We start from the raw sequence: 24,807 nt of genomic DNA on the forward strand, positions 1-24,807 counted from the left end.
ATTAAGGTAAACACCTCTACCCTTGCTCACCAAACTGAAGAAGAAGAAAAAAAACACCTCCTTTCACCTGAAAGGCTGTAATTTCAGAGTCCACTGATCTATCTTTTCATGCAATAGAAAGCATTGTGTCCATTCAAAATGAGCCAACATCCCTATAGCAACACATTGCTTCTATCATTTTGTAAACAGTGGGGAAATGGCTGCCATCTAAACTAAGTTTCCAGAGCCACTTTCTTGTTTCTTTTCCTCTCAACTTGGACTTGTTGACTGCTCCTTCACAGGCAGTGACATGTTCTTCTACATCTATTTTTAAAGCAAGTGCATTTGGGCTGATAAGAGGGAGATTGCCGGAGAGGCAGAAGAAAGAGGGAGGAGGTTACTGGCAGGAATGTAGCCCTGGATCTGCTCTACAGGTCTGAACTCGGTCCTTGCTCAGTCACACACACACACACACACACACTGGAAAATCATAAACATAAATACACTCCATTCGTGTCAGTGCTAGCTGTGTACCTGCTGTCTGAGTGCTGCTCAGATACACGTCTCTCCTGGTTGTAATGGAGGTCCAGGGTTTCTGCGTGGTGCGGTCGTGGAGAATACTGCACTGATCTGGACCGCTGCCTCTGGGAAGTAAACTCATCATCTGGGAGATAAAAGCAATAACATGATTATAACTCATCTATCATGGAGGATTGAGGGGAGGGTGTAAATACACGCACACTGAGCATTATTACGCTTGGACACTTACCATCATCCAGAGTAAGGCTGTCAGATAGAGAACTGAGGTCTGAAGGGTTGACATCATCTGATAACAGAGGAGAGAAATGGTCTTTCACAAATGCTTCTCCTCAGAGACAGTGTGTTAATGGATTTGTAGTCGTTTGTGATGTCTGAGTGTGAATCATTTCTATGAACAGATTCTACATGTGAACGTGCAGAATCGTTAGGCGAAGGACAAGATTTTCGGGCCAGAAGCCTTGTGGTTTCCGTTTCCTAGTTTGAGCAATCATGTTTGATAAAGGTGTGGGAATACCTGCTAAGATCAGTGAAGCTCTCTGGGTGGGCTGCTTTCCTTTCTTGATCCTGTAGGCGTTGATCTCCCTCTCAATATCCTCCAGCTTCCTCCTCGCGTCCAGGAAGTTATTTCTCCTCTTCTTCTTTACTGTCTTGCCGAGGTCGCCCTCGTTGGCTAACTTGATGGCTGCTTCTACAATCTTCTGCTGTAGCGCAAACATGCTCTCCAGATTCCTCAAATGTGGGTCCTGTAGTCACACATACATATATCAGAAGCTGTCAGCAGTCTTCCGAACAAAGAAACATACTTTAAACATCTCTGTGTTCAAAAACACCATTTATTAGAAACAGATAAAACATTCATTGTCAATGTGCTCACATATTCTCGTTCATATCCAGTTTTCGCATTGACTTGCAGATGTAAGCCAGCCATGTCTCACAACAACAGTTTAATTCAAAGCATGCTATGTAACTCTCGAAGCACATGTTCAACTTTTACTCCTCATTTAAAAAAGTCCAATGATCTGAACGATCTCCAGGTAATCAAACTCTCTTTATGCCAAATAACAGGAAATGTAGTAATACATCACAACCATAGCTTTACTAACCGCATCATAGGGGAAAAGGTTATCCAGCTTGAAGGTCGTACCAACACGGCGACGGATTTGGGGAGCCTTCTCACCCGTGGCCAGGGGATACTCTGGAGGTAATCTGCCTGTAAGCTCCTACAAATAAGAACAACCACCCGTCAGTTGAGTTAAAAAACTTCACATCTTCAAAAAAACTGACTGAGAGAGACACTCACTGCTTCTCTCATGCAGATCTTTTTCAGTTCCTCAAGTTTCTTTGTCAGCTTGTCCCGAAGGTCTTTTTCTTTCTTCTTTAAATCTGCAATCTTCTCTTTCTTCTGCTCCTCACTGATTTCTGAATCAGCAGAACCTGGAATAAGCACACATCTGATTAGTTTAAAAAACGACTACAGTCATAAATCATGGTTCTCATCAGTCTGATGTGGTACAGAAGCCATTAGCTGATTAACTCTCTGCTTACCGGCTGAGATGAGGCTCCCACTGCTGGCCATGATGAGCTGATCTTTGATCTCGATGCTGGAAAGTTTAGTGATCCGCGGGGCGCTGATCTCTGTGAGGTCGACAGCGATGTCTCCTGAACTCCTGGTTGTGGTCATATTCGACTTTAGGGTACAAAATAAAAGGACAATTAGGAGAAAGAAACAAGAAAGAGAGGTGTAGGAAGGTTTGGGAGTAATTCATTCTAATAATAGCGCACTGCGATAGTAGTGGCTCCATTTGCATACTCTGTACTCAGAGCTCACTGCTCTCTCATCAATCAGTGTGGGCTCTATTCCTCGATGAACACTGACACGCCATCTGCCTTTGAGCAAGACAGGGGATGAATAACCTCATCTGACTGCAGACACACACACTTATCCATCTCCACCACGAAATGCACATCACAGCCCACTAATACTTTGTAATAGCTCTGATGCTCAGCAAATATGCACCATAAACAAAAACCCATTAAGCACTGGATGTCTGTAAACACACTGTGCCTTCTCCTATTCTCAATGGCACAGTCATAAAACACACATATCCCTTCACAGCTATAACACTTTAGCACTTTTACCATCAAGCCGCAGACAAAGCAAAAACAGCCATATTCAAAGGTACTACTCATACTGTATCATTTTGCATATACTAATAAACACCCTCAGAGCAGTAATGAGCATTTTAATGTGTTACTTTGAGTAGGTTACAGTAGTTTTATTTCAATTAAATGAGAGCCTTACAGCACAACCTAAGCTGACTAGCATCATGGGACACATTGCTATTAAACCTGTCATCTCCCTTTGTCAAACTATTTACACAAGTCATAAACATGGGACACGGATCAGGCAGTGCATCACACGATGAACAGTCAATGGTGCACTAGTCTTGGCACGTTACAATATCTTCTTTCAGTCAATGTTCAAACTATATACACTCTGTGGGTTTTGATAATGTTGAGCTTTATCTCATACTGGAGTTATTTTCCAAAATCAAGTCAGAGAGTTTAATAAACAGTTTAAACACCACAAAAATCAGCAGCATGTGTCAGCCAGTCATTTACTCTTCCAGTGTGGGCTTTTTTCCACACACTGACTCTGATCTGTATGTGGGTCACCAGACACAAGACAAGCTCTCTCTACAAAAGTCAAGGATCAGTGTAAGACAAGTATTGGCCAGTTTGATTGTGTTGGTGGGAAATGTGAACAACGTGACACAAGAAAACCGAGACTTACTTTGCTTTGCTTTCTATCCAGGTAGAACTGGTGCTGACTGATGGCCATCACCCAGATGGTTTTAATCAGAGAGTGGCTGGCATACCATGTGTGAATAACCAGACCAGTCTGTCCAAAAGTTCGCTTGGTCACTGTTCTTCTATGGAAGATAATAAACAGACATTAAGTACTTCTACTGATGCAGAAGGAAAATCTTTTCAGCTACATAACAAAAAACATTGACGGTAGAAAAACATGGTTTTCATTAATATAAAATATCTTAGTAAGCAGATACTGGGAAAGAGAAAATCTTTATACAATTAAACTTGCAAGGCTTTGTGTAGTAAATTGACTGAAGAGGAGACAAGCAGTGACATCACATTTTGAAACAGACTGTAGGATTTAATGACAGCTCTGAAGGCTGAGAGTAGCACATTAACGCTGTGAGAGGAGCAGAGGTCTACAACAACCATAGAATAATAAAGTGGCCCTTGACCAGTAGGAAGCAGTCATTTAACAGGCAGGCTACAGCCATTAACATGGTGTCCTCAATGCACCAAGGGCTACAGATGCCCTTCACTATTTGTGAGCTGTAGGTTAAGTACAAGAGTGGTGAGAAAGCAGCAGCTAAAATGGGAACACATAAAAAACTGATATGAAAAATAAGGATGTTTGCTTTCTCTGACCTGTGCGGGTCGTTCACTTCCACTGCAAATTTCTTCTCCCGGAAATACAAATTCTCCAACTGCTTCCACTGAAACAACTGTAGAGAGAATGAGACAGAGAAGGGGGAGGGATGGGTATTGAGAAATTACACCCCTAAGTACACAAGCCAACACTGCACTTGAAATGTTGATTTACACTACATGGACAGAGGGATGATTTCATAAACAAAAGGCTGTACAAATACACATTTGTATAAGTTTGGTAAGAAAAGCTACAATGTTCCCCACAGAACACAACGGCCCGGCAAGTATTAAAACAACTGGCCTTGTTTCTTCCAAAGCACCCTGCCTTTAAGCAAAGTTTTTGACTGGTTGACTTGCAACATTAGCAGAAGGAGCATATAACAGCTGAAGCCATGAATGGGGCTCAGAGGGCCAGCCAGTCAGGTGTAAGTCCAGGCTAACACAGGAGCAATTATAATGCTGCTGCAACTGCAGGGAGTAAAATCGTGCCAGGCATCGGGCCAGCTTCTCATTTCATTCTACCGTGGAGGGAAACAGAGGCAGAACTTCTCTGTGTCAGAAAGGAACATCTGCTCCACGGATAGCACGCTCATTAAACAGATCTGGAGCCACTTGCCTGAGTACAACTCCTCCCTGCTCTGATTTAAGAAAATACTAGATGCTGCAGAACATAAAAAAACATATATTTTTTGCATTAGCTGATGCTTTGTGGAAGATATCCAAAAAAACGGACATTACTCCAATTCCACAAGGACAAACATACTTTGCACTAAGCAAACCAACTATAGAACATTTCATATCTTCCTTTACAGCAGTGACTCACACATTGACTGCTTGTATCTTGATCTTAGAAGGCAGATACAGAACCACGCCAGACAGATCATTTACAGGAGGACATAAGGAAAATGAAACATAAAACCCTATTGAAAAGAACAGGTAATAGGTGGAAGCTATACAAGGTCTTACCGTGAAGGTTTTTTTTGCTCTTATCAAATCCCTGGTAGGATTCTCTTGGGTTTGAATTAAATCCTTTGACGGAGTTTCCCACAGGGCTGCAGCCTGCTCGAACAATACTCTCTCTTGTCTGTTCTCAGGAAGCCAGATAGGTGTTGCAAGAGTTTCAGCTGAGCTGCCCACGCCCCTTTAACCAGCCCCTCCCTCCCCTGACATCACTGACACCTCACACCGCCTTCAAGGCTCTAACCTGCTCTGCACCACTCTCCCTCTCTCCCTCTCTCCCTCCCACACACACACACAAAGCTCACATCCTTTTTAGCCAGACCAGATCTGCAGGTTGTTTACAACTATTTGCACTTTGCTTTTGTCCCTCACAGATAAGCCATCAAACCTATACAGACTTTGAATACTTCACTTGAATCCTGGAAGTTCTCTGCGTTTCATGCTATAAATACCACACAAAGCACTGTTGTGTAGCTGAATTCACTATGACCACCCCCGCCCCCTCGGGCAAACATGATAGGAGTCTGTCACTATGGTCTAATCATTCATAGCAAGAGCCTCTAACCAGGTAGAAAGCATGTACTATATGGTCTAATAAAAGCTAACAAGCATGATAAACCAGAGGAAATCTGATTTTGCATGGATGAAAATGCTCTTCTCTACCATACTGCTATTGTTCCTGATCATACTACTGTAGCCCATTAAAACAAATGAACAGGTTTCTAGTATAAAAATAAAGTTTTTGGTGGTGGGCATGGCGGAGATCTCCACCTACCGTTCTTGCCAATATTGCACTCATTATCAATCACACAGTCTGTCTGGCAGTGAAACAAAGAGCACGGTATTTAATGAACAATAGGAACCAGCCAACCGGACGCATCCAAAATCTCATCCCATTGTGGAGGGAACCCCACACCAATCCACCCAGTCGCTATCACTTAGCACCATTTACATTGTAACAAAAGATAACAAGAGCAGAGGCAATAAACACTTTCAGTGGATCATGCCTGCTGTTAGAGAAACTCCACACCTGAGTGCCAGCAAGCAGATGAAACTAAGACATGGAGACAAAATATGTCAGGGATGTGACACACCTTAAACTCAACAATCACGAGACTGCAAAATAATTTTGCACGTTAGCACGTTGACATACTCTGCATTCACTGCCCCAACAATACAAATAAGAGGAAGAGAAAACTAAATTTGTATTTCCTTAAACCTAAACCAGCTTAACAGAGCAAATATGATTTGAGTGAATACACAGAATGTCTGTATCTTCAGTATTTACATCTTGTCTTGTGTTTACCAAATGTCTCATTACAAGCAAGTGGTAGTTTTCCAGAAATGCCTGTGGTTTTCAGATGGGATCAGGGTGTTCAGATCCAGCTCACACCGACAACTCAATGTACCCTACAGCCATGAGTCCACAGGAACAAACATGGAGGGAAAATGTGTCAAAGGCTCTGAGTCACACATCGTGCAGAAAAATATCTGCCCCTCCCTTTACGTAACATATCACATACCGGCACTGGCTGATTGGCAACACTGTACGTTTCCACAACATGATACATGGCTTAAAGTTGTAAAGACATGATAACACGAAAACAGCTGAAGGAACTGCATCCTATTTTGATGTATGATAGAGTCAGTTAAATTAAAAGACAAGTCACCGGGGGGAGGATGTGTTCAGTTTTCATTTAAACTTACTTTTAGCTTTGTTTTATTTTCACAGAGAAACTTTACAATCCCTTCATGTCTTACATCATGTTGTTATTAACCCAAGGCAGACACTGTCACCCACAATCAACTGAACATTTATTTTGGTTCTGTTGGCACATCATATATGAAGACCAGCATGTGGTCTGAAAGAGTGTCCTGTTACCTGCTGGGAGAGAGCCCCAGTGACACAGACACAGAACAGTTTCCCAGTTTAATTCAATGAATTAAGTGTTGACTTGCCATCTGCTTCAGTCCCATTGTTTGACCTGGAAACCCAGCTTTCTAATAGTTAGTAATGAGCAAATCTTCTCCTCTAAATACAACCATTCTTTTAGCATCGCTCTCCCTAGTCTCCTCTGGATCTGTGAAATACATATTGTCCCTTTTATGTTGAGATCACATCCATACACTGTGTCTATACATAAAACTAATGATAGGTCAATTACATGACCACAAATGGCACTTCTCTCAAACACAGCTGAGCTTTTAGTTTTCAGGATATTCAATGAGTGATGAAACTGGCATGCATACAGAGAAGATAATAATATATAATAAAAATAATAATAATAACAAGAATTTGAGCATATTAAATCCCTCAAAAAGCCAATTCATTTGCCTGAATAATAATAATAATAATCCTTACAATTTCAATAGGGCCTCACCTGTCAGTGCTCGGGCCCTAAATATTGATAATATGACACTATACTCTAACGTTAAACATATCTTTTGAACACTTGTTTTCACCTCCATATTATTTGTATATTTCTATATTACTTTCATCTGTATATTATGTACCAATTATAGTATCCCGTAAATGTACACCCTGAACTGTGGAATAAAATCATATTGTATACTATTGTGAACTTACACTTATTTATATATGTACAGCATTGTACACACATATAGTTATACTATATATAGTATTCTGTATCTGTGAAATACATTATATATACATCATTGACTTTTCATTGATTCATTACCTTGAAGTTTACTGTATCCATAACTACTACTTACCTAATCCGTACCCTCACACTAACCTAAACCTTACCTAACCTAACTCCAAGCATGTCTTTACCTTAATTTTTTATGGATTAGGTCTAAGCGATTTGCTTAATGTCTCCACAAGAAAGACAAGCTCCATAACGTGACTGTGTATAAAGATTTAGGACTCCAAGATGAATATCTAGACCACACACACACAGCGGTATGCTGAGAGGGGTTGCAGAGGGAAGGGAGGGATGGGCTGGATTGAAAGCAGGGACTGTGAACCAAGAAAGGAAACACTATCAATATTTACCAGATACAGAAAACTCCCTCCAAGGCAAAGGGAAAGTATCCACACACTTCCAACTATCAGCAAGAGTGACAAAAAAGGTCATTGAGAAAGGCAAAGTTTTTTCCCAGAGCAGGTTCCCATGTGACAGTCCCCCCTTGTGTGGAGGAGTTGGGGAAGGCAGAGTCTAGTTTTATTGAACCCCAACACCTTCATAGCTTTCTCCCAACTCCGAACACGCACCCACCCACCCAGCTGGCAGAGTGCCAAACCAAGTCCCTGAGGCCCACAGCTTCCCACAGAGCACCATAATTACACCTTCCACTACGAGGGGCCGGGCAGAGACCCACTGTGGCTGTGCCTGTTAATGCCGCTGTATTCACTATAACAGCACACCCTGCTATGTCAACAGGTTCCTGCATTACAACCCCAGCTATGACGAGTTCAATGAAAGAGGTTGAGGAGAAATCCACACTTGGGTCACCACTAAATAACACTGTTCCAACAAAAGAGACGGTAATCACAAGTGCAATCGCAGGAAAAATTGGCTCAGGCGCATTACATCTTTTTATACAGTGAAACATGTTACAATGTCAGATGTATATCAAACATGGCCAAAGTTTCATGTAATAAGTATGTAGAAGTATTGCCTGAGACGAAAGGTCAGATTTCCGACTGCATGAACATCATGTGGAAACTACTTTTTCTACTTACTTTTATGTGTTATACACTTTTTTCTGAGCCTCAACTCTGCATTTCTGTCTATCTTCTTCTTTCCTTTAAGGGTTTTAAACACACTCACTTGTAACTCTCTCTGACATTTCTGTGTTTTTTCACCTCCAGTTAAAAGGGTTTTCTTTTTGGAGGTTTTTCTTCACCCTAGTCAAGGGTTAAAGACATCTTGTATAGATTGTTCGGCCCATGGCAAACTCTGATTTGTGAATATGTTTACTTTGAGCAAGTATTTATTTGTCCATTTTTCCCCCAAATGTGTTAGCCGTGTTGTTCATAATACCTAACATTCATATCCATTGTTGTTGATATTGGTTTGTTACTGTATTTGATGTGAAACATTCAGCCTTGACTGCACACAGCACATGCTGTACTGAAACTCCAAAGTATTTTCCCATCTGTGACCCTCTTTCTCCTGACCAGCATGGGAAACATGGTCCTATTTACACCTATTTACTGTTTGGGTGGATCATTAACCAGCTAACAAAAAGCACAGGGCTGAGCAGTGCTTAAGTTATGTATTTCAATAGAGCTTAACACAGAGGTGTAAACTCATCAGAGGTGAAAAAGGAGACAGAGATGTTATCAGTGAGTCTGACATTTGTTTTTTTCAGATATAATTAGGCTACTGTGATAAGTAATTAACTTAACTCCATGATAAGAACCACAGGTCAGTTTAAGCCACATTTCTACACTCTTGTCTCATGAATTAGTTTCATGTTCCAATACAAATACAAATGTGATTTCAGTAGAAACTTAGTTTTCATCACTGATTGATAAGATATACATCCACAAAAAAATAAAAAAACAGGTATTTTAACTTGCTTGAGTTTGTAAGAAAACCAATTATAATTATATAAGGCCCGCACACACACGCTAGTCCCAAAGGGCTTTACACGTACATTATATCAAACCCTGTATCCTTAGATATTGGACAAGGATGTAGAAAAACTAAGATAAGAAATAAGAAATATGAGTCAACCAGTATACTTGCTTTGAAATAATAACATTGCAAATCAAAACTAAATAAGTTATTGAAAAAAGGGCTGCTGTAAAAAGATGTCAGTCTACCTTTCTTGGTTTCAGCTTATCCTGCAAATCGTACTGGCCAATGCCTTTGTAGCTGACTCCCAGCCACCACGGTAGTCCTTGCTTATCCTGCATGAAAACATGAACACACACACACACACAGCAGCACTCATTAGAGCAGTAAGAGGTAGCTTTATTGGTGGGAGTCAAAAAAAAAATATATATATACAACAATAAACAGAGGCCTGTTACTGAGGCAATTACCCCATTAGGTTCGCAGCAAAGAAGAGATCAGATACATTTAAGGCCTTAAAATCTCTGAGCCTGACTGAGTCATTTTATCATCACTGTTTGATCTTCTCAGACACCTTGATTTAATAGGGTTTGGTCGAGAAAGTTAGCAAATTAAAACTGGAGGAATCACTTAAATAATGCTAAGCTTAACATTTGCAGTAATGATTGAGTGCACTCCTTATCCCACCCAGGCAGACTCAGTACAGGTCTGTGTAGTTCTACAGTAACGTACATGTGTGGCTTCTTTAGCTACAAGACATATTTTAAACAGGAAATTGTCTCATGAAAAATCCTCAAGCAAAGCGTTTAAAATTAAAAGAATAAAGGTGATATTGAGAAATCATTAAATGCAGAAAAAGAGATGAAGACAAGATATTGAAAGAATAATCAGAGCACCACAGTTACCTTCACTGGGTAATAATGGACTCCGTATGTCGGCAATGACTCCACCAGGGCAAGATACCTTTAGAGGAAGAGGAACAGTTTAACAGAAATGCAGCCACTTTCACTTCATCACTGTCAACTGCTGGCTCTTGTAAAACAGACAGAGTGGGGTTTAAGCTACAGTGAATGAGAAGCCACAGTCATTTGCAGTGGCAAGTTGATCGATTTGTTTCAGGGCCGTGACAGAGCGAGAGGGAGAGTCCATTGATCAGTTCAAGGACACAAATCATCCCAGTGTAAATGACCCAGGGATGCACTGAAATACAGTGCCGGGAAATATACACTGGAGGATTGTGATCCTCCCCATGCTGGCCGGCTGCCTAAACTAAGAGCACCTCCTGTAATTAATGACACATTCTGGCAAGGTGACAGCAGCCACCTCTTATAACAACAGCCGCCACTGAGCAGGCACACGAGGTTAAAGAGGAAGCCTGGTGTAGTGCACTGTGGAATCAGAGGCAGTAATGTCTAATGGAGGGTACAGTTTGAAAACTAATTTTAAAAAACATAAAAATAGTGTATTCATATTTCACTACTTACTGCACAACTGCTTGTCCTCTGGTCAGTTCCTTCAATTTCTTGTAATGTTCAATCACTTTGTCTTCACTGCAAATAAACAAATAAAACTTTAAATGAATAATCCATCAAGTGTTACACATTCCAGCCAAAGAGGGATTGTTGTGAGAGGGCTCTTTCTTTGACACACATTGTGTCTGCTCATGCAGAAAATGCAGTCTGGCCTACTGGCCTGTTGATGGCTCTCATCCTCCTCTCCTGCAGATGCATCCCATTTACTTGCCACTGTAATCATCACTTTTAATTGCATAGCCCGGCAGCAAACTCACAACAGGCAGAAAGAGCCAGAGAGAGAGCCAGAGAGAGAGAGAGAGAGAGAAACATGGTGGCACACATGTGCTCACACATGCACTGTAAGACTGTAATTTTACTTTGGATATTAAACACAATGCATATGCAGCAACCTCAGACAACTATCAAAGCAGAGGAGGAGGGGCAGGAAGAGGAGCAAAAACAGCAGTGTGGAGGGAAGAAACAGAAAGACACCAATCCTTCACACAGTCAGTGTCTGTCAGCACCTCCTTGTCCACTCTCAGGGCTAATGGGCAAACTTAATTAACAAAACCCAGGCATTAATTAGTCACCTCATTAGAGGCAAAACACGTCTGCCAAGAACCAGGAAGGACTGCTTGCACCATACTGCCCAGAACTGCTCTTCTGGGGTACAAACCACTTTGTACAACCAGGAAATCTGGCAGCAAAATTGTAAGTGTATTAATAGAAAAGGGTGTTTCTTCTCCCCAACCACCCACAACATCAGATATCTTACCAGAAATTGAGAGATGGGTGCTCCCTTAAAACTCTTGTTGGTAGAACTGGGAGCTGCTTCAGGTCTGATCTGGCAGTATCAGCACTAAAAAAGAAATCATACACAGGATTACAAGCAGCAAATACAAGCATTCACAATAACAGTCCTTCTATGTGGCATTTTGATCTCAGAACAGATTTAGCTTGCTATTACTCTTTACACAAAGGGGCTGTACTGTATGTGTGAACGCCAGTTTCCCATTAATTAAGACTGTGGCAGCTCGTAATAGTCCTATTTGTCCCACAACGTCTCCATAACGATTTAATACAATTTTTACACTTTTCCTAACATGAAAAAGTGTTGGTCTTAGTGTTTTTTGCTGTTGCTTCATTGTAGAGTTGTGTGTGACCCTCTTTCTGTCTCTCTCTCACAAACACATTGACACATCTGTCAGAGTTTAACCTTCCACGTTGGTGGGATTTCCATGAATCCATAAACGTTTTTATCCTCCTCGGCAGGCATGCATCAGTCAGCATAAAAATCGGTAGTTTCCACTTTGGCTGTGCGTGTCACAGCGATGGGCAGGCTGGTCACAGAGGAACAACTATCTGTACCTTTCTTGTATGTGTGAATTACTGTATGCATGTTCACAGTTATCAACCCTCATCAACCTGAACCTTCCCTAGCTACCACCACAACACAATCTCATTCTGTGGTTGACAGAAAGAAAAGAAGTTGGACCGGTAATGAAACAGATATTTCCCCTGCATGCTCCCTAGCAAAATTCAGTGTAACATAACATCATTTCGCTTCCGCATCCTAGAGTAACCTTATGTTTTTTTTCAAAGAGTGTGGGTTTTTCAGTTTATGACAAGGACTTTTTCATTTTATGTTCAGATTTCACTCAAAACCCTTCACTCGCACTAATGCTTAGATTTGCTTAGGAGACCTTATATAGCAATAGAAAATTAAATACTACTGTGTGTTTAAAATGAATGTTCCATACCAGCATGTGGGCCATAAGGAGAGTAAGGTAAATGTTTACACAAGAATCTCAATCCAAGGTTGAAAAGTATGTAGAGAACAGTTCACCATGTTTTTAGTACTTTCACAGTGTGGTTTGAATTCAGTCACGGCAGCAATAACTTATATTTGGAAACCTTTAGAGAAGGTGCAGTGTCAGGATATTATTTCCATCTCTCTTATCTATAAAGAGTATTGCTGCTTGCCAAGACTAAACTCAAGCTTCACATATGTCTTGCCAGAATTAATTTATAAAAGCCGGGACAGGGCCTTTAACTTAAAGAAAGTCTCTTGAAGGACATGGAAAAAATCTATTCAATAATATGAAATCCATTTCATACAGCACATATCAGTTATCTGATGTTCTGCAGATAAACTACAGTATACTGATTCATCTTCACAGCACAGCCAGTGATCGAACCATGACAGATGCAGCAGGTACTGTTCTATTACACATAGTCTTCAGGTGTCACAATAAACACAGCAACTGACCATGTTGTTATCTGTACAGACAAACTGTGGTGTTTGTCACTGTCGAGGTCTATGACAGTGACCTACGAGTCTCTCCAGCATCATGTAGGAGGGAGCACAGGGTCTTCAGTTTCTACTGGACAAAAAGAGCTCTGGCTTGCTGGGCCAGTCCACTAGAGATCTGAACAAAAGCCATTCACAAGCACTTGGCAGCCTCTGTCCTTGTTGAAAAGTACTGTACGAGCCCCACAGCTGTTAGAAATCACTGAGACACAACTCAGATGTGCCGGTCAGACCCTATGTAGTATTAAAGCAATTACAACATCTGCAATTAGTGTAACAGGTCTTTGTCAGTATCCTCTACATAAGAAAATAAGTATGTAAGCCAATTTTAGGTCAAAAGCCATTTGACCTTATGTTGCCTTTCACTCAATTTAACTCTAATGGCATTTCGCTGCCACTAACATGGTAGTACAAAAGCATAATGATCCAGTTACTTGAAACCGCTTACTAAACAAAAACAAAGGTGAGCCACTGCCGCCTCAAGGGCAGAGGCACTTGAATCACTCTCCCCCGTTGCTACCTCTCCTAGCTTGACTGGGTTTTGCTGCCATGGCACCTCGCTGTGTGTTTGATGGCATACATTTTATAGGGAACCGGGGCCTGGTGCTGTCGGGGTGATCTACTCTGCAGCCGTGCTGCCCCGTCAGCAATCTGGAATTCATTACTACGTCTGTTATCTCCCAGCAGCCTGCAGCGTGGGGAAAATCCAACATCCAGTACAGCCCAGCCCAACACGGCCTACTCAGTGTGGGAGAGATAATACTCATGTGTCAGCTATTCCACAGGGCCGAGACGTGGTGACTATGGGGGGAGCAAAATGAGAGCCTGTTGCTGTGAATGAACCACTAACTAGAGGCTACACCTGCAAATAGAACTGAAGTCTAAAACTGCCTGGGTGTAAAATGGGCTCATATGGACACAATTAGAACACAAATGTGTAAATCAAACTTAATTTAACAGCCGGAACATTTTAAGCTTATTGATGAAGCTGTTGACAACTGAACAGCAGTAAAACCTCCCCTCAGTTACTCTTAAAACAGCTAGAGATCTTTAAAAATATCACTCATTTAGGTGATTTCCTGTTTTCCAAAACCCCGATCATCAACCTGAGAAAACATGGCTGTTAGTTATACCTGCAGGTGATGAGAACAACCAAAATAGTTTGCGAATCACTGCAGTAAAAGAAGATGCCATGTGAACAAAGTAAAGGGAATTCAGATACACTCCAAGTACAATGTGAAACCTGATGGTGCATTAATTCAACGCACAGCAGGGGGTTGGCCTGCACCACCACAATAACACGACTGCAGTGAGTCCTCCCGACGCCAAGTTGTCTACCATTGGACAGTTTGTCTGGCTCATCCTTCTTAAGGAGGAGGAGGTCTCCTTAACTCCTCAACAGCTAATCTCACTACTCCACTGCCCTTTGGTGATACAGTGGAGATGAGACACATTTAAATTGTTTGAGTATATAAGAGGATTCTCTAAAAGAAGAAGAAATAAAGGACATCATTCATAGGAATGATGAAGTGTGGCCACAAGACAGCGGGGGATGCACCAGTACAAAAACACTGTTAAATCCTGGAGCCAGACGTTTGAGGATAATGCCATTTATACACATTTCTCAAAAGTAGAAAACACATTTCCCAATAGTTGTCGTCAACTGAGAGAATACAAATGCTTGCAAATGTTCTACAACTTATTAGAAATCAGAGTGAGAAAGGGGGAAAATAACAAGAAAAAAGATTTGGACACACACCCGTTCATCCTGATTTGACCAGATTTGTTGGCAGGTTGTCTCTTATTGTGCTTTCAGAGTCAAGACAAAGTAGGGCCCATCCCCACACCCACATGTACTGCACTACACTTCAGGGGGAAGTAATTTAGACACTTGAGGCATAAATCTGAACCAAATCTGTAATAGATGATAATTAACATGTATCAGGTCAATGGTGCAGCACAGTTAATGAGCTAACACAGACACTGCCAAGTTTTGCCTTCCACTTTTTTTGCAAGAGAACAATGGTGTGGGATGACAAGAGGTTACGCTGTATTGCATATTTCACCATTCAAACTACACACAAACACACACACACACACAATTCCTTACAGAGAACAAATCTTTGTGTTCACATAAAGGCTAGAGAGAGAGAGAGAGGCCTTTAAAGGCAAAGCACAGGGACAACACACAGGTTGTTCTGCTTCAACCTGCTCAGCCACTCACTTCAACAAGTAAAGTTAACAAATGGCAGCCCTTCACTCCCGTGGCTGGAAAAAAAAACAGCATACCTTACCAGCAGGTAAAGCCTCTGAGAGCAAGGTCCACTATGAAAACATCATCTTCTCTATCGAAAAAGATTATGAAGCTTAGTGCAGAATCTCCAAGTGACCAGATTGTGTAGTATTTCGTGTCACATGGGCTGTTTTTGTCAAGTGCTGTGACATTTATGAGAGATAACACAATCACCACATTAGTGAAAGGACGGCTTTGGTAAAGTTTTGAGGTTTAAACTGTGAATACGCTGTCTGCCTTCCCCAGCAAGTGTGTGACAAAAGAACAAGTGTTCTGATTTCAAACACAACCTTTGAACCGAGTGGATGGCAGCAAGCCAGCAGGGGTTCAGTTCAATGTCACAAGAGCAACATAAAAAAGGAAATTATTAACTGAGGGAAGTCCAGTGTAAAAAATACTTTCTGAACCTGATAAGTTTAGCATTAACTGGCTGTACACAGTGAATATTTACTCAGTGAGCACTGACCAAACAGCGAGAGAAGTCCAACTCTGCTTCCTTGTCAGAGTAAAGCGACAGACTCATACAACTGCAGACGCTAGTTCACTAAAATGTTACTGCATTTCTAACTCTTAACACCAATACAGCAAAAATATTAAGATACGCCGGTGCATGTATCTTTAAATAACTATAAAATCTATGTGTGTGTAATCTCTCTTCAACTAAAAATCCTCCTGTAAATTAAAATTGTGTTTTAAATTATGTGTTTAAGATGGTGAAGTGTGCATTCAACTGAGGAATGAAGATCATTCAATAGTTTATGCATGCTCTCTAAGAACCTTAGTGAAATACTTTAAAAATGACAAATTTCCCTCTCCAGCTAAAAATGATCCTGTGACCCAAGGTGTGTTTCAAATTCAATATTTTCTTGAAGTGAAAAAGGAACTAGGTGGTGTATTTTGCATTAAACTGCAGAATCTAGATCATTAACATTGTGTATGCATGTTTCTGTATACCATCATAGCAGAAATATGAAAATAAGCTAGTGCATGTATCTTTGAAGAAGACAAAAACCTTGTATGTGCAGAGTCTCATCAAGTAAAATGATTCTGCAACTCAAAATGTGTTTGAAAAAAAGTGTACTTGATTTGACAAAGACTATTTATATCGTGTAGTTTGCTCTCAACTGCAGAATCTAGCAAATTAAAATGTTAATGCATGTTTTGTATAATAATACAGCAAAAAAAAATGATATGCTAGTGAAAAGGCAAAAACTTGATGTAAGTTGATTTCACTCAGCTAAATTTGATCCTTTAGCTTAAAATGTGTTGTAAAAATAAATAAACGGTGCCCCTGATGTGACGAAGACCTTTAAGATTAATCTGTTTTTCTTTCATTCACTGCAATGACTTTAAGGTTTTAATAAAATATGATTTCTTACCTGGTGTAAACTCCTTTAGCCTCCTGAAAAGGAGAAAATGATGCCGTTGGTAAAAGCAAATGAAACAACCCTATATTGACTAAGCCTGCTAATGTTAGCGATCTACACAAAGTTACACGACTAACACAGTTCGTGTGACCCCAATGTTAATTTCCCACACTGCTTTGAAGCACAAGCTGACTGTTAGAGGACAATATGAATAATAAAGGGTCACATGCATACAATGGCTGCGAGTAAAACAGCCCCCCCCCCCCCCCAGGGACTACTGTTTTCAAATGTTGCGTGTCCCGGACCGTCGGGCTCCATGAGAGGCGACATTACAGAGAGGAAAGCCTGCGACAAGAACTCTTTCTTACCTGCAAGGCGAAGGCGGCTAACTTGAAAACATTCCCACTCTCCACTTCGATGGTCTCCTGCGGGAGAAAGAAGTGAATGAGCGAGTTTCCTCCAGAGAACCCTCTCCCGTCCCCACACACAGAGTCGAGCCTGACTGAGCCGAGCACCGAACACTTGACTTCAGAGGGAATCCTCGTACCTCGGCCCCACCGTTACCGACCCAACCACCGCCGCTCGCACGACACGGTGTTTCAAACCCCCCCCCGGCGTGTTTTTAACTTTCTTTTCCGGCCGCACGGTTTATCGACGCGGTTTCTATAAACGGGAGAAATCCACAGTGGTGCGTGGAGAGCCGAGCTGCAGGTCCTGCGGGAGGTGACGGCCCCTCTCAGTGATAGTGGTACGGTCCGACAGCAGGTTCAACAGTCTCCGTCTCCCATGGCGACCAGTCTGCTCCCCGCGCGAAAAAAAACTGCACTGCAACGTCTGATTTTGTGCTGCGTTCACTGCTCCTCGTACATTTCCGTGTCCTGGTTTATATACATTTTTAGTTATCCCACACACATGCACAATCATACTCATGCAATTGAGGGAAATTTGTCCTCTGCTTTTAACCCATCTGGTGCAGGACACACAGAGCAGTGGGCAGCCATGTACAGCACCCGGGGAGCAGATGTTGGGGGAGTAAGGTGCCTTGCTCAGGGGCACTAGACAGGGTAGGGAGAATAGTCTTTTGATTTTTTGGACAGATCCAGGTTCATCTTTTTGTTGTTATTCCATCCAGGTAAGTTTTTGTTGAAACTCCGTGGAGTCGAACCAGCATCGGACCAGAGACCTTTTTCTGCCAGTAGTCCAACTTTCTGCCACTAGTCCACCGCCTCTCCAGTTTTAGCATCTATCTGACAACTGTAGTAAAACAGTATGCGGTAGTAGTAACGCACCTGTATGTGTATTATCCGACCAAACGTAAAACACCATTCATAACTGCATTCATAATGGATAATATACGATCAATACCATGTAAAGATCTCTTTGACAATGTTGACGGACTGCGGGTAGTGGATGCTTTACTTACGCGATTTTAATATATAAACAACCATATATTTATATATTAAATACATCCATAAACTTCAAGTCAGTGTCTATAACATTTGACCAAACTTTGAATGCTGTTTGGCCATTTGAGTTATGTTGTAGAATTCCCAACAGCACCTGAAAGCAGCATTCTGAAAGAACGAGTGTGCTCATTAAAAAGTTTTTAACATGTAAATATTGTTAGTAGTTGATATTCTCAAGAATTTAAGAAATGTAGAAACGCATAAATTAATATCATAGTATGAATAAACTCTTGCATGAATGTAGAATAAATAAGATAAAAGTGTGTGTATCAAAATAGCTGTATATTGAGAAAGTATACTTGTATGTTATGTGCTACAACAATTTACATTCAAATATTGCTATGGTAAGTCTTGCATAACATAGACCCAACTACAAAGTTACAAAACATGTGAATCCTATATGAACAACAACATGCATACAACATATTGATCATCACGTGACCATCTGACCATCAACCCCAAGTTGATTGAAATCTGACGCTGATCAATAGTTGGACTGGGAGTCTGCTCATAAGGAAATCAATGTCTGGGTGCAATGATCTGGAGCTAGAGGAAAAACCATATTTGATTTATGAGATTCAAAAATAAAAATAAAATAAATGCTTAAAACAGACTTACGTTAAACACCAACGATTTTGCGTTCAGGAAGAAGAGCTCCACTGTGGTGTTATCTTTCAGGAAGGTGATCTTCTCAATGTAAAACCTGTGGACAGTTTAACAGCAAGGTTCAATTGGAATGTGATGTCAATGCATTTTGTATTTTTATTTCAGCATCAGTATCAGCAGACTTCATCATGTGTCATCTACTGAAGCATGGAAGTCACACAGCAGTGTTCCATCACTGCCACCTGCTGGCTAAAACAAGCCATGAAACTATTGACAATTTTGCTTCTATCATTTAATCATTCAGACCACAGTTTTTCATGTAAAGCACTAAGAGTTTAGATATTATAGACTGATGTGCATGGAGGAAGCACACGAGTATTCCAGATCTGGAAAGCTTTAACAGCAAGAGCACTTACCTCACAAGAAACTTGAGCTCCAAAGGCCCCGAGGTCTTGGAGAAGTCATGATCAAGGACTTTACGATCCAGCTGCAGCCAGTTATTCTGGCCACTGAGCAGAAATAAACAAATAAATCGCAAGTTGAAATGTTATTGTGATACTGACATCTTAATTTCTGTCTCTTCTTTTATCTACTATCAAAAGGCTTCTCTCTCCTTCTGTAAACAAGGATTGGTTCTAAATCAACAAATCATCTCATTAAAAATAAAATGTAAGACAGTAACACAAATTTTAAGTCTTTAATATGTGTCCCATATTAGGAAATGTACTTACGTGTCATCTATGAAGCACAATCCGAAATATTCTTTCTCCTTCAGGTTAAAGTGCGACGACACCAAATCTAACAGCTCTCGGGACAACAGCTTGGGCTGCAGAGTTTAGAGAGACACACAGGATTGGAGTTGAGATCACTTGTGTAAAAAATGAAATTTAAGAAATAAAGAAGGAGACAAAATACCTGCACCAGGAGCTCCAGATTCCTGCCGTCAAGGAGGTGAATCTGGCAGAGACGTCCTTCGGTCATCTAGAGGAAAAAACATCACATGAGACGTCAGCTGCTTCAAAAGTAAGAGTACACAGCTCTTCCACCTCTACCTGTGCCTCCCCACACGCACAGCCGTCCTTCCACTGTTTTAGCCCCCGGGATAAAATGGCTGCATCGTTGGAATGACTCACCTCAGTGTCATGTTTGACTTTGTGCTGAATGAATAGGTAAAGAGAGCCACCGGGCAAATGTCCATGTGGGAGCCATGTCCCAAAACATCAAAGTCATTGAAAGTTGATAATCCCTATTTACTGTATTTTAGACAAAGCGGAGAAGAGTCATAAATAAGCTGTGATTTACAACATGTGCTGCATGAATCATAAACAAAGAGTCTCAGGTTCTTTGGTCCCATACACACACACTTTGTCTTTTTCACTCTTCCATATCCTTCCTCTGCATCAACACGGGTTTGTTGAAAATCCCTGAAATGTCATCATCAGCCCTCGTCTTCCTCTCCAGTACAGTAATCAAACTGAAGGACAATGAAGGGCTGCTGCATAATTTAATGGAATTTCCATTCCATTGTTTAAGATGAATAGTTTTAAGAGTCAATCTGTTGCAGTCAGCAGACCTGCCTTTCACACAGGACAAGGTAGGAATACTATTGTGTGGTGATGAACAATATTCAAATCATATTTCACTCTGTTAAGCTGTAGCAAACATTCAGGCCGACATTCAGCTACTCTAAAACAAGTTTGATTACTTGTGCACATTCTGATCACCCTCTGTTTAAATAATCTGTTAAATAAAGAATCATTAAGAATTATTAATAATCAATTAAATGATTATAATTCCAGATTTTGCTGCCATAATTTTTGTCATATAACTAGCCAATCACATTGAGATATCATACAAAGTGGCTTTAAATGTGGTAAAATTACTTTTGTTGCTTTGTATTTTAGCACAAAGACAGAAAAAGGGGCGCTCTCATTCTGTTCATATCTTGCTACTGTTAAATTGCAGACACACGATGCAGAACCTCATTGGCAGGAGTGTGTGTTAGTGTTTACTTGATGCTTTTTGCTGCCCAGGAATGTGTCCCTGCACTTTCATTCTCTGTGACTTCAATGAAAAACATGTGGTATCCAACTGTTTGGCCTCTGTGCTGGAAAAGTGAGGGTCATGTTGACGTCCAGTGTGACCGCAGGCGGAGAAGACGTTCTCCGGCACGGCATTTAATTTCAGGACACATTGTCCTCGGCGCCACAACAGAGCCGTCATTTCTCTTTTATAATGTACAAGCTGCTTTTACACTGTGTTGTTTTTCCAACTCCCTGAACCTCAGGGAGATTTACTGCTCTGTGGGCTTCACTCCTCAACAAATGGTTTTATTTGCATTCACACTAGTTTGGTAATGTGCTAACTTTTGCTCTGAAACCATGGATTTGAACGCCATATCCACTCCTACTGTACATCCAAGTAGGATGTGAGTGGCACAGCAGGAACTTTTTACAGCTCCATATCTTAGTGGTCCAGAAGAGGCAAGAAGAAGCGATCAGGGATTAATATCTATAGTAGCCTCAAGCGTTGTGACTTGTCCAGAGAACAATCCTTCATACAGCCAATCAATCAATGCTGCATTGTTGTTAACAACTGAAGTCCAAACATGGAGAAAAAAACAAAGGCCTTTAGTTTACAGTCTGATTTCAAGCTCACAGACAGACAATTACTTTTATATTCACCATTAAAATCTTTGCATCTGACTCAAAATCCTTTATCTCTGTCTTTTCTCCTCGTGTCAATACATTACCAGTTTCAAATATGTTCACAAACATCTAAAGAGCATCCCCTTATGAGTATATAAAAGTGACAAAGTATTCTGAAGATTTAAAAGACAGTTTTATCCTGACAGAAACTGCTCTCTGTCCACAGCGAGGACCTGAGTGATGTCGCTGAGGGGTCACATCTGTGTCAGGGAGGTCGTTCCCCCCCTGCAGCCCTGTCATTATGGGCACGGAGCTCATAATGGCGCACTCTTCACATGACCTTCAGCCACTGACCTTCTCATGTTGAGACGGGCCCACCCTGCCGCTTTGATCAGGTCGACAACTACTTCAACCGTCAACCAGAGGTAAACCACAGCAATAAAACACACGGTGGTGGAAAGTAACAAATTACCTTGGCTTCAATACTATGTGGCAGCAGACATATTCCATTCATAATTCTTCATATGTCTTAAGTAAACGTTTTATCACTTGATACTTTTCAAATCAAGACTTTTATCCAAAAACATATGATCACTTTATATAGAAATAAATAAACTGCATTGTTACAATAAACTTTCACATTAACCTACAACAATAATTTCCCCTTAAATATTGAATCAGATACAATTAGATAATACCACAATTTATGCATACACTGAAATAAGTTGTTGGACCAACTTAAAAAATTGCATCAATTGGTAGCACACAAATAAATAAAGTTTGTTCTACTGAATGTAACAGTTTATAATACACAAATGGATGTGGGATAATTACAAAAAAAACTTAATTCATTAGTGTTTTACGAATTGAGGGAATTCAGCAATGTTCTATTTTCTGTGTAATAAGTACTTTAAGTGTAAATGTGAGGCAGGGTTTTCACTTGACTTGCTATAAATAAGCTTTAATACTCTGAGGGGAAGAAACAGCATCCTGGTATATTGCTTAAAAATTCAAAGGCTCTGATACTTTCTAACAGATACTACAATCTGTTAGAGAGAACACGTGAGCGCCAGGTGTTTTTATGCACTTTGAAAAGGAGTCACAGAGGGACCACTGTGTCGGCTGATGTGACTCAGAAGACTGTGATCTGAGTGAGACCGAGAATCTTTACAAATAACTGGTGTGTAAAACATCCTGAAACATGAATGACTAAATGCTGACTGACTCTAAATACCTTATCTGGACGATGTGTTCACCCAACAGACAGGTGTTCCAGCAACAATTCATTTCAAAGACCAACTCTGAAAGTTCTTCTCCTCGGCCAGACAGTGAGATCAAACAGCCGGTCATGCTGATTTCTAATGGTTGCCACATGTGCAGGGAGAGAGACCCTTGTTAAAAAACAGACTTTGTGACTCACTAAGAGGCAGCTTGAGCCTCCTCACAGTCGCACAAATAAACACGAGCATACGCAAACGAGCCAAGTGAGAGAAATTACCCGCTCAACTCACACGGAGCAAAGTTCCTGTGAAATTCTAGTTAATATAAGCCACACACACAACAATTCAACCAAAGAAATCCATCTGCCATCCAGGAATTAATCACACTGGCTGTTGAGAAAGCGATCAATAAAACTCCTTTTTAATTAAAGCATTTATGCTTCCGCTGCTAAAAGAGCTGCCATACCTGGTAGCATTTCCCAATCCTGAACCAGGCTTCTAGGAAGCGTCTGCATGGCATCACTCCACGATTGTACCACCTCCTCAAGGTCTGATGTGCCAGGCCCCAGACGAGCTGGCTGCTTGATGCCACCAGGTCCTCCATTCCACGTATGATGCGCACAGCCATGACTGAGGGCTCTTTTCTACTGCTACTGATGACACCTCACAGACTCAGAGCCCGGAGACGAGATGAACTGCAGACCACTTTGTTTTGCTTCAGAGCAACAAGCTGAAAGCAGCATCTACACATGCACAAACGTCTACTATGTCTACCCAGCTGATGTAATGTCAGTGAGAGTCGGCGCTGTGGAGAGGCTGGAGCAGAGCGGCATGCCTCAGGCTCGGTCCTGGGCCTGGGTCCAAAACACTGCCTCATAGTGTGCACAAGGGGAGGGCAGGACAGAACCACGAGGCCCCTGCTGCAGAGGCTCCAACTCCTCTCCACATAAACACTCTTGTATACAAACACAGAAACAAGCTCCGGCTGGCCACTCAACCTCTAAAGTCAGAAATACACAGCTCTGTGACTCACAGTGGTGAGAATGTTTTGTTTGGCAGGTTTCTTTTCCCCCATTGTAATATAATTTTGCTACGCTAAGGCGAATGTCATCTTCTATCATTTGTATTATTATTTCAGCAAGTATTGTAATTCCATTGTCTGAAAAAAGGGGTGTGGGAACGGTTTGACACTTTGTCTGGGATGTGGGAGCAATTTCCTGAGGAGACCAGACATCTCCACCCTCTATATTATGCAGGAACACTAAAGATAATTGGTTGTGTTTGTCTGACGGGGCAAGACTAAAAGTGAAACTGCGTGGGAAAACCTTTTAAGAAAGTTTTTGAAGTAAAATAAAATATGTGGACTTAAGTGTGCCTGTGTCTCACAGCCAGACGTCTTCCCTTATCCAGCTGCACACACAGGCCGTACACCTGACTCAGATAAACAAAGGAGAAAAAAAAGGAAAAGCTGGAGAACAGATGAGTTGAGCAGCTCTCAGCAGCGACGTGTTGCAGTTCAGCTGGAAACAATATCACGCTGTTTGTTTATGTGACCCCTGTCTCCAAGAATGCTAAATTGTCCTCTGTCAACACGGCGCTGTTTCATTGAACATGATCAACATAATTTTCTCAGAGCAGAGCAGGAACACTGTGACCTCCACATCTACAGGAATAATAATAATTAAATAAAGAAAACAAAGCATATAGAGTAAATGAGCAATGCTGTTTTCTGCCTCATCTACTGTTGAGGCCAGTGAGGCAGCTCAGCTTTTCCCATGAATGTTATTTTGTTTATGTGCTGTGTTACATGCGATATCTATTGCACTTCTTTTTTTATCCCTGATAAAAGTTTTTTTGGTAGTTTTTCTCACTCTCGTCAAAGTTTAAGGGCATA

The 24,807-nt window shown here is 41.1% G+C and overlaps 1 protein-coding gene across 1 annotated transcript in view; it reads right to left on the reverse strand.

Annotated features, from left to right (window-relative positions):
* Positions 1-23,541, reverse strand: part of frmd4ba (FERM domain containing 4Ba) — a 28,742-nt gene extending 5,201 nt beyond the window's left edge. Inside the window, exons 1-19 of the mRNA XM_061069283.1 lie at positions 23,380-23,541; positions 19,961-20,026; positions 19,777-19,871; positions 19,462-19,554; positions 19,058-19,142; positions 17,342-17,398; positions 16,986-17,008; positions 11,778-11,861; positions 10,973-11,038; positions 10,394-10,451; positions 9,737-9,823; positions 3,979-4,055; positions 3,314-3,452; positions 2,065-2,206; positions 1,820-1,953; positions 1,623-1,739; positions 1,034-1,262; positions 749-805; positions 514-643 (exon numbers count right to left, since the gene is read on the reverse strand). Coding sequence (XP_060925266.1) covers positions 514-643; positions 749-805; positions 1,034-1,262; positions 1,623-1,739; positions 1,820-1,953; positions 2,065-2,206; positions 3,314-3,452; positions 3,979-4,055; positions 9,737-9,823; positions 10,394-10,451; positions 10,973-11,038; positions 11,778-11,861; positions 16,986-17,008; positions 17,342-17,398; positions 19,058-19,142; positions 19,462-19,554; positions 19,777-19,871; positions 19,961-20,026; positions 23,380-23,541 — 1,901 coding nt within the window. The remainder of the gene's footprint in view (positions 1-513; positions 644-748; positions 806-1,033; positions 1,263-1,622; positions 1,740-1,819; positions 1,954-2,064; positions 2,207-3,313; positions 3,453-3,978; positions 4,056-9,736; positions 9,824-10,393; positions 10,452-10,972; positions 11,039-11,777; positions 11,862-16,985; positions 17,009-17,341; positions 17,399-19,057; positions 19,143-19,461; positions 19,555-19,776; positions 19,872-19,960; positions 20,027-23,379) is intronic.
* Between the last annotated feature and the right edge of the window lie 1,266 nt (positions 23,542-24,807).

Source organism: Limanda limanda, chromosome 4 (genome assembly GCF_963576545.1).
Source record: "Limanda limanda chromosome 4, fLimLim1.1, whole genome shotgun sequence".
Classification (NCBI taxonomy): Eukaryota; Metazoa; Chordata; class Actinopteri; order Pleuronectiformes; family Pleuronectidae; genus Limanda; species Limanda limanda.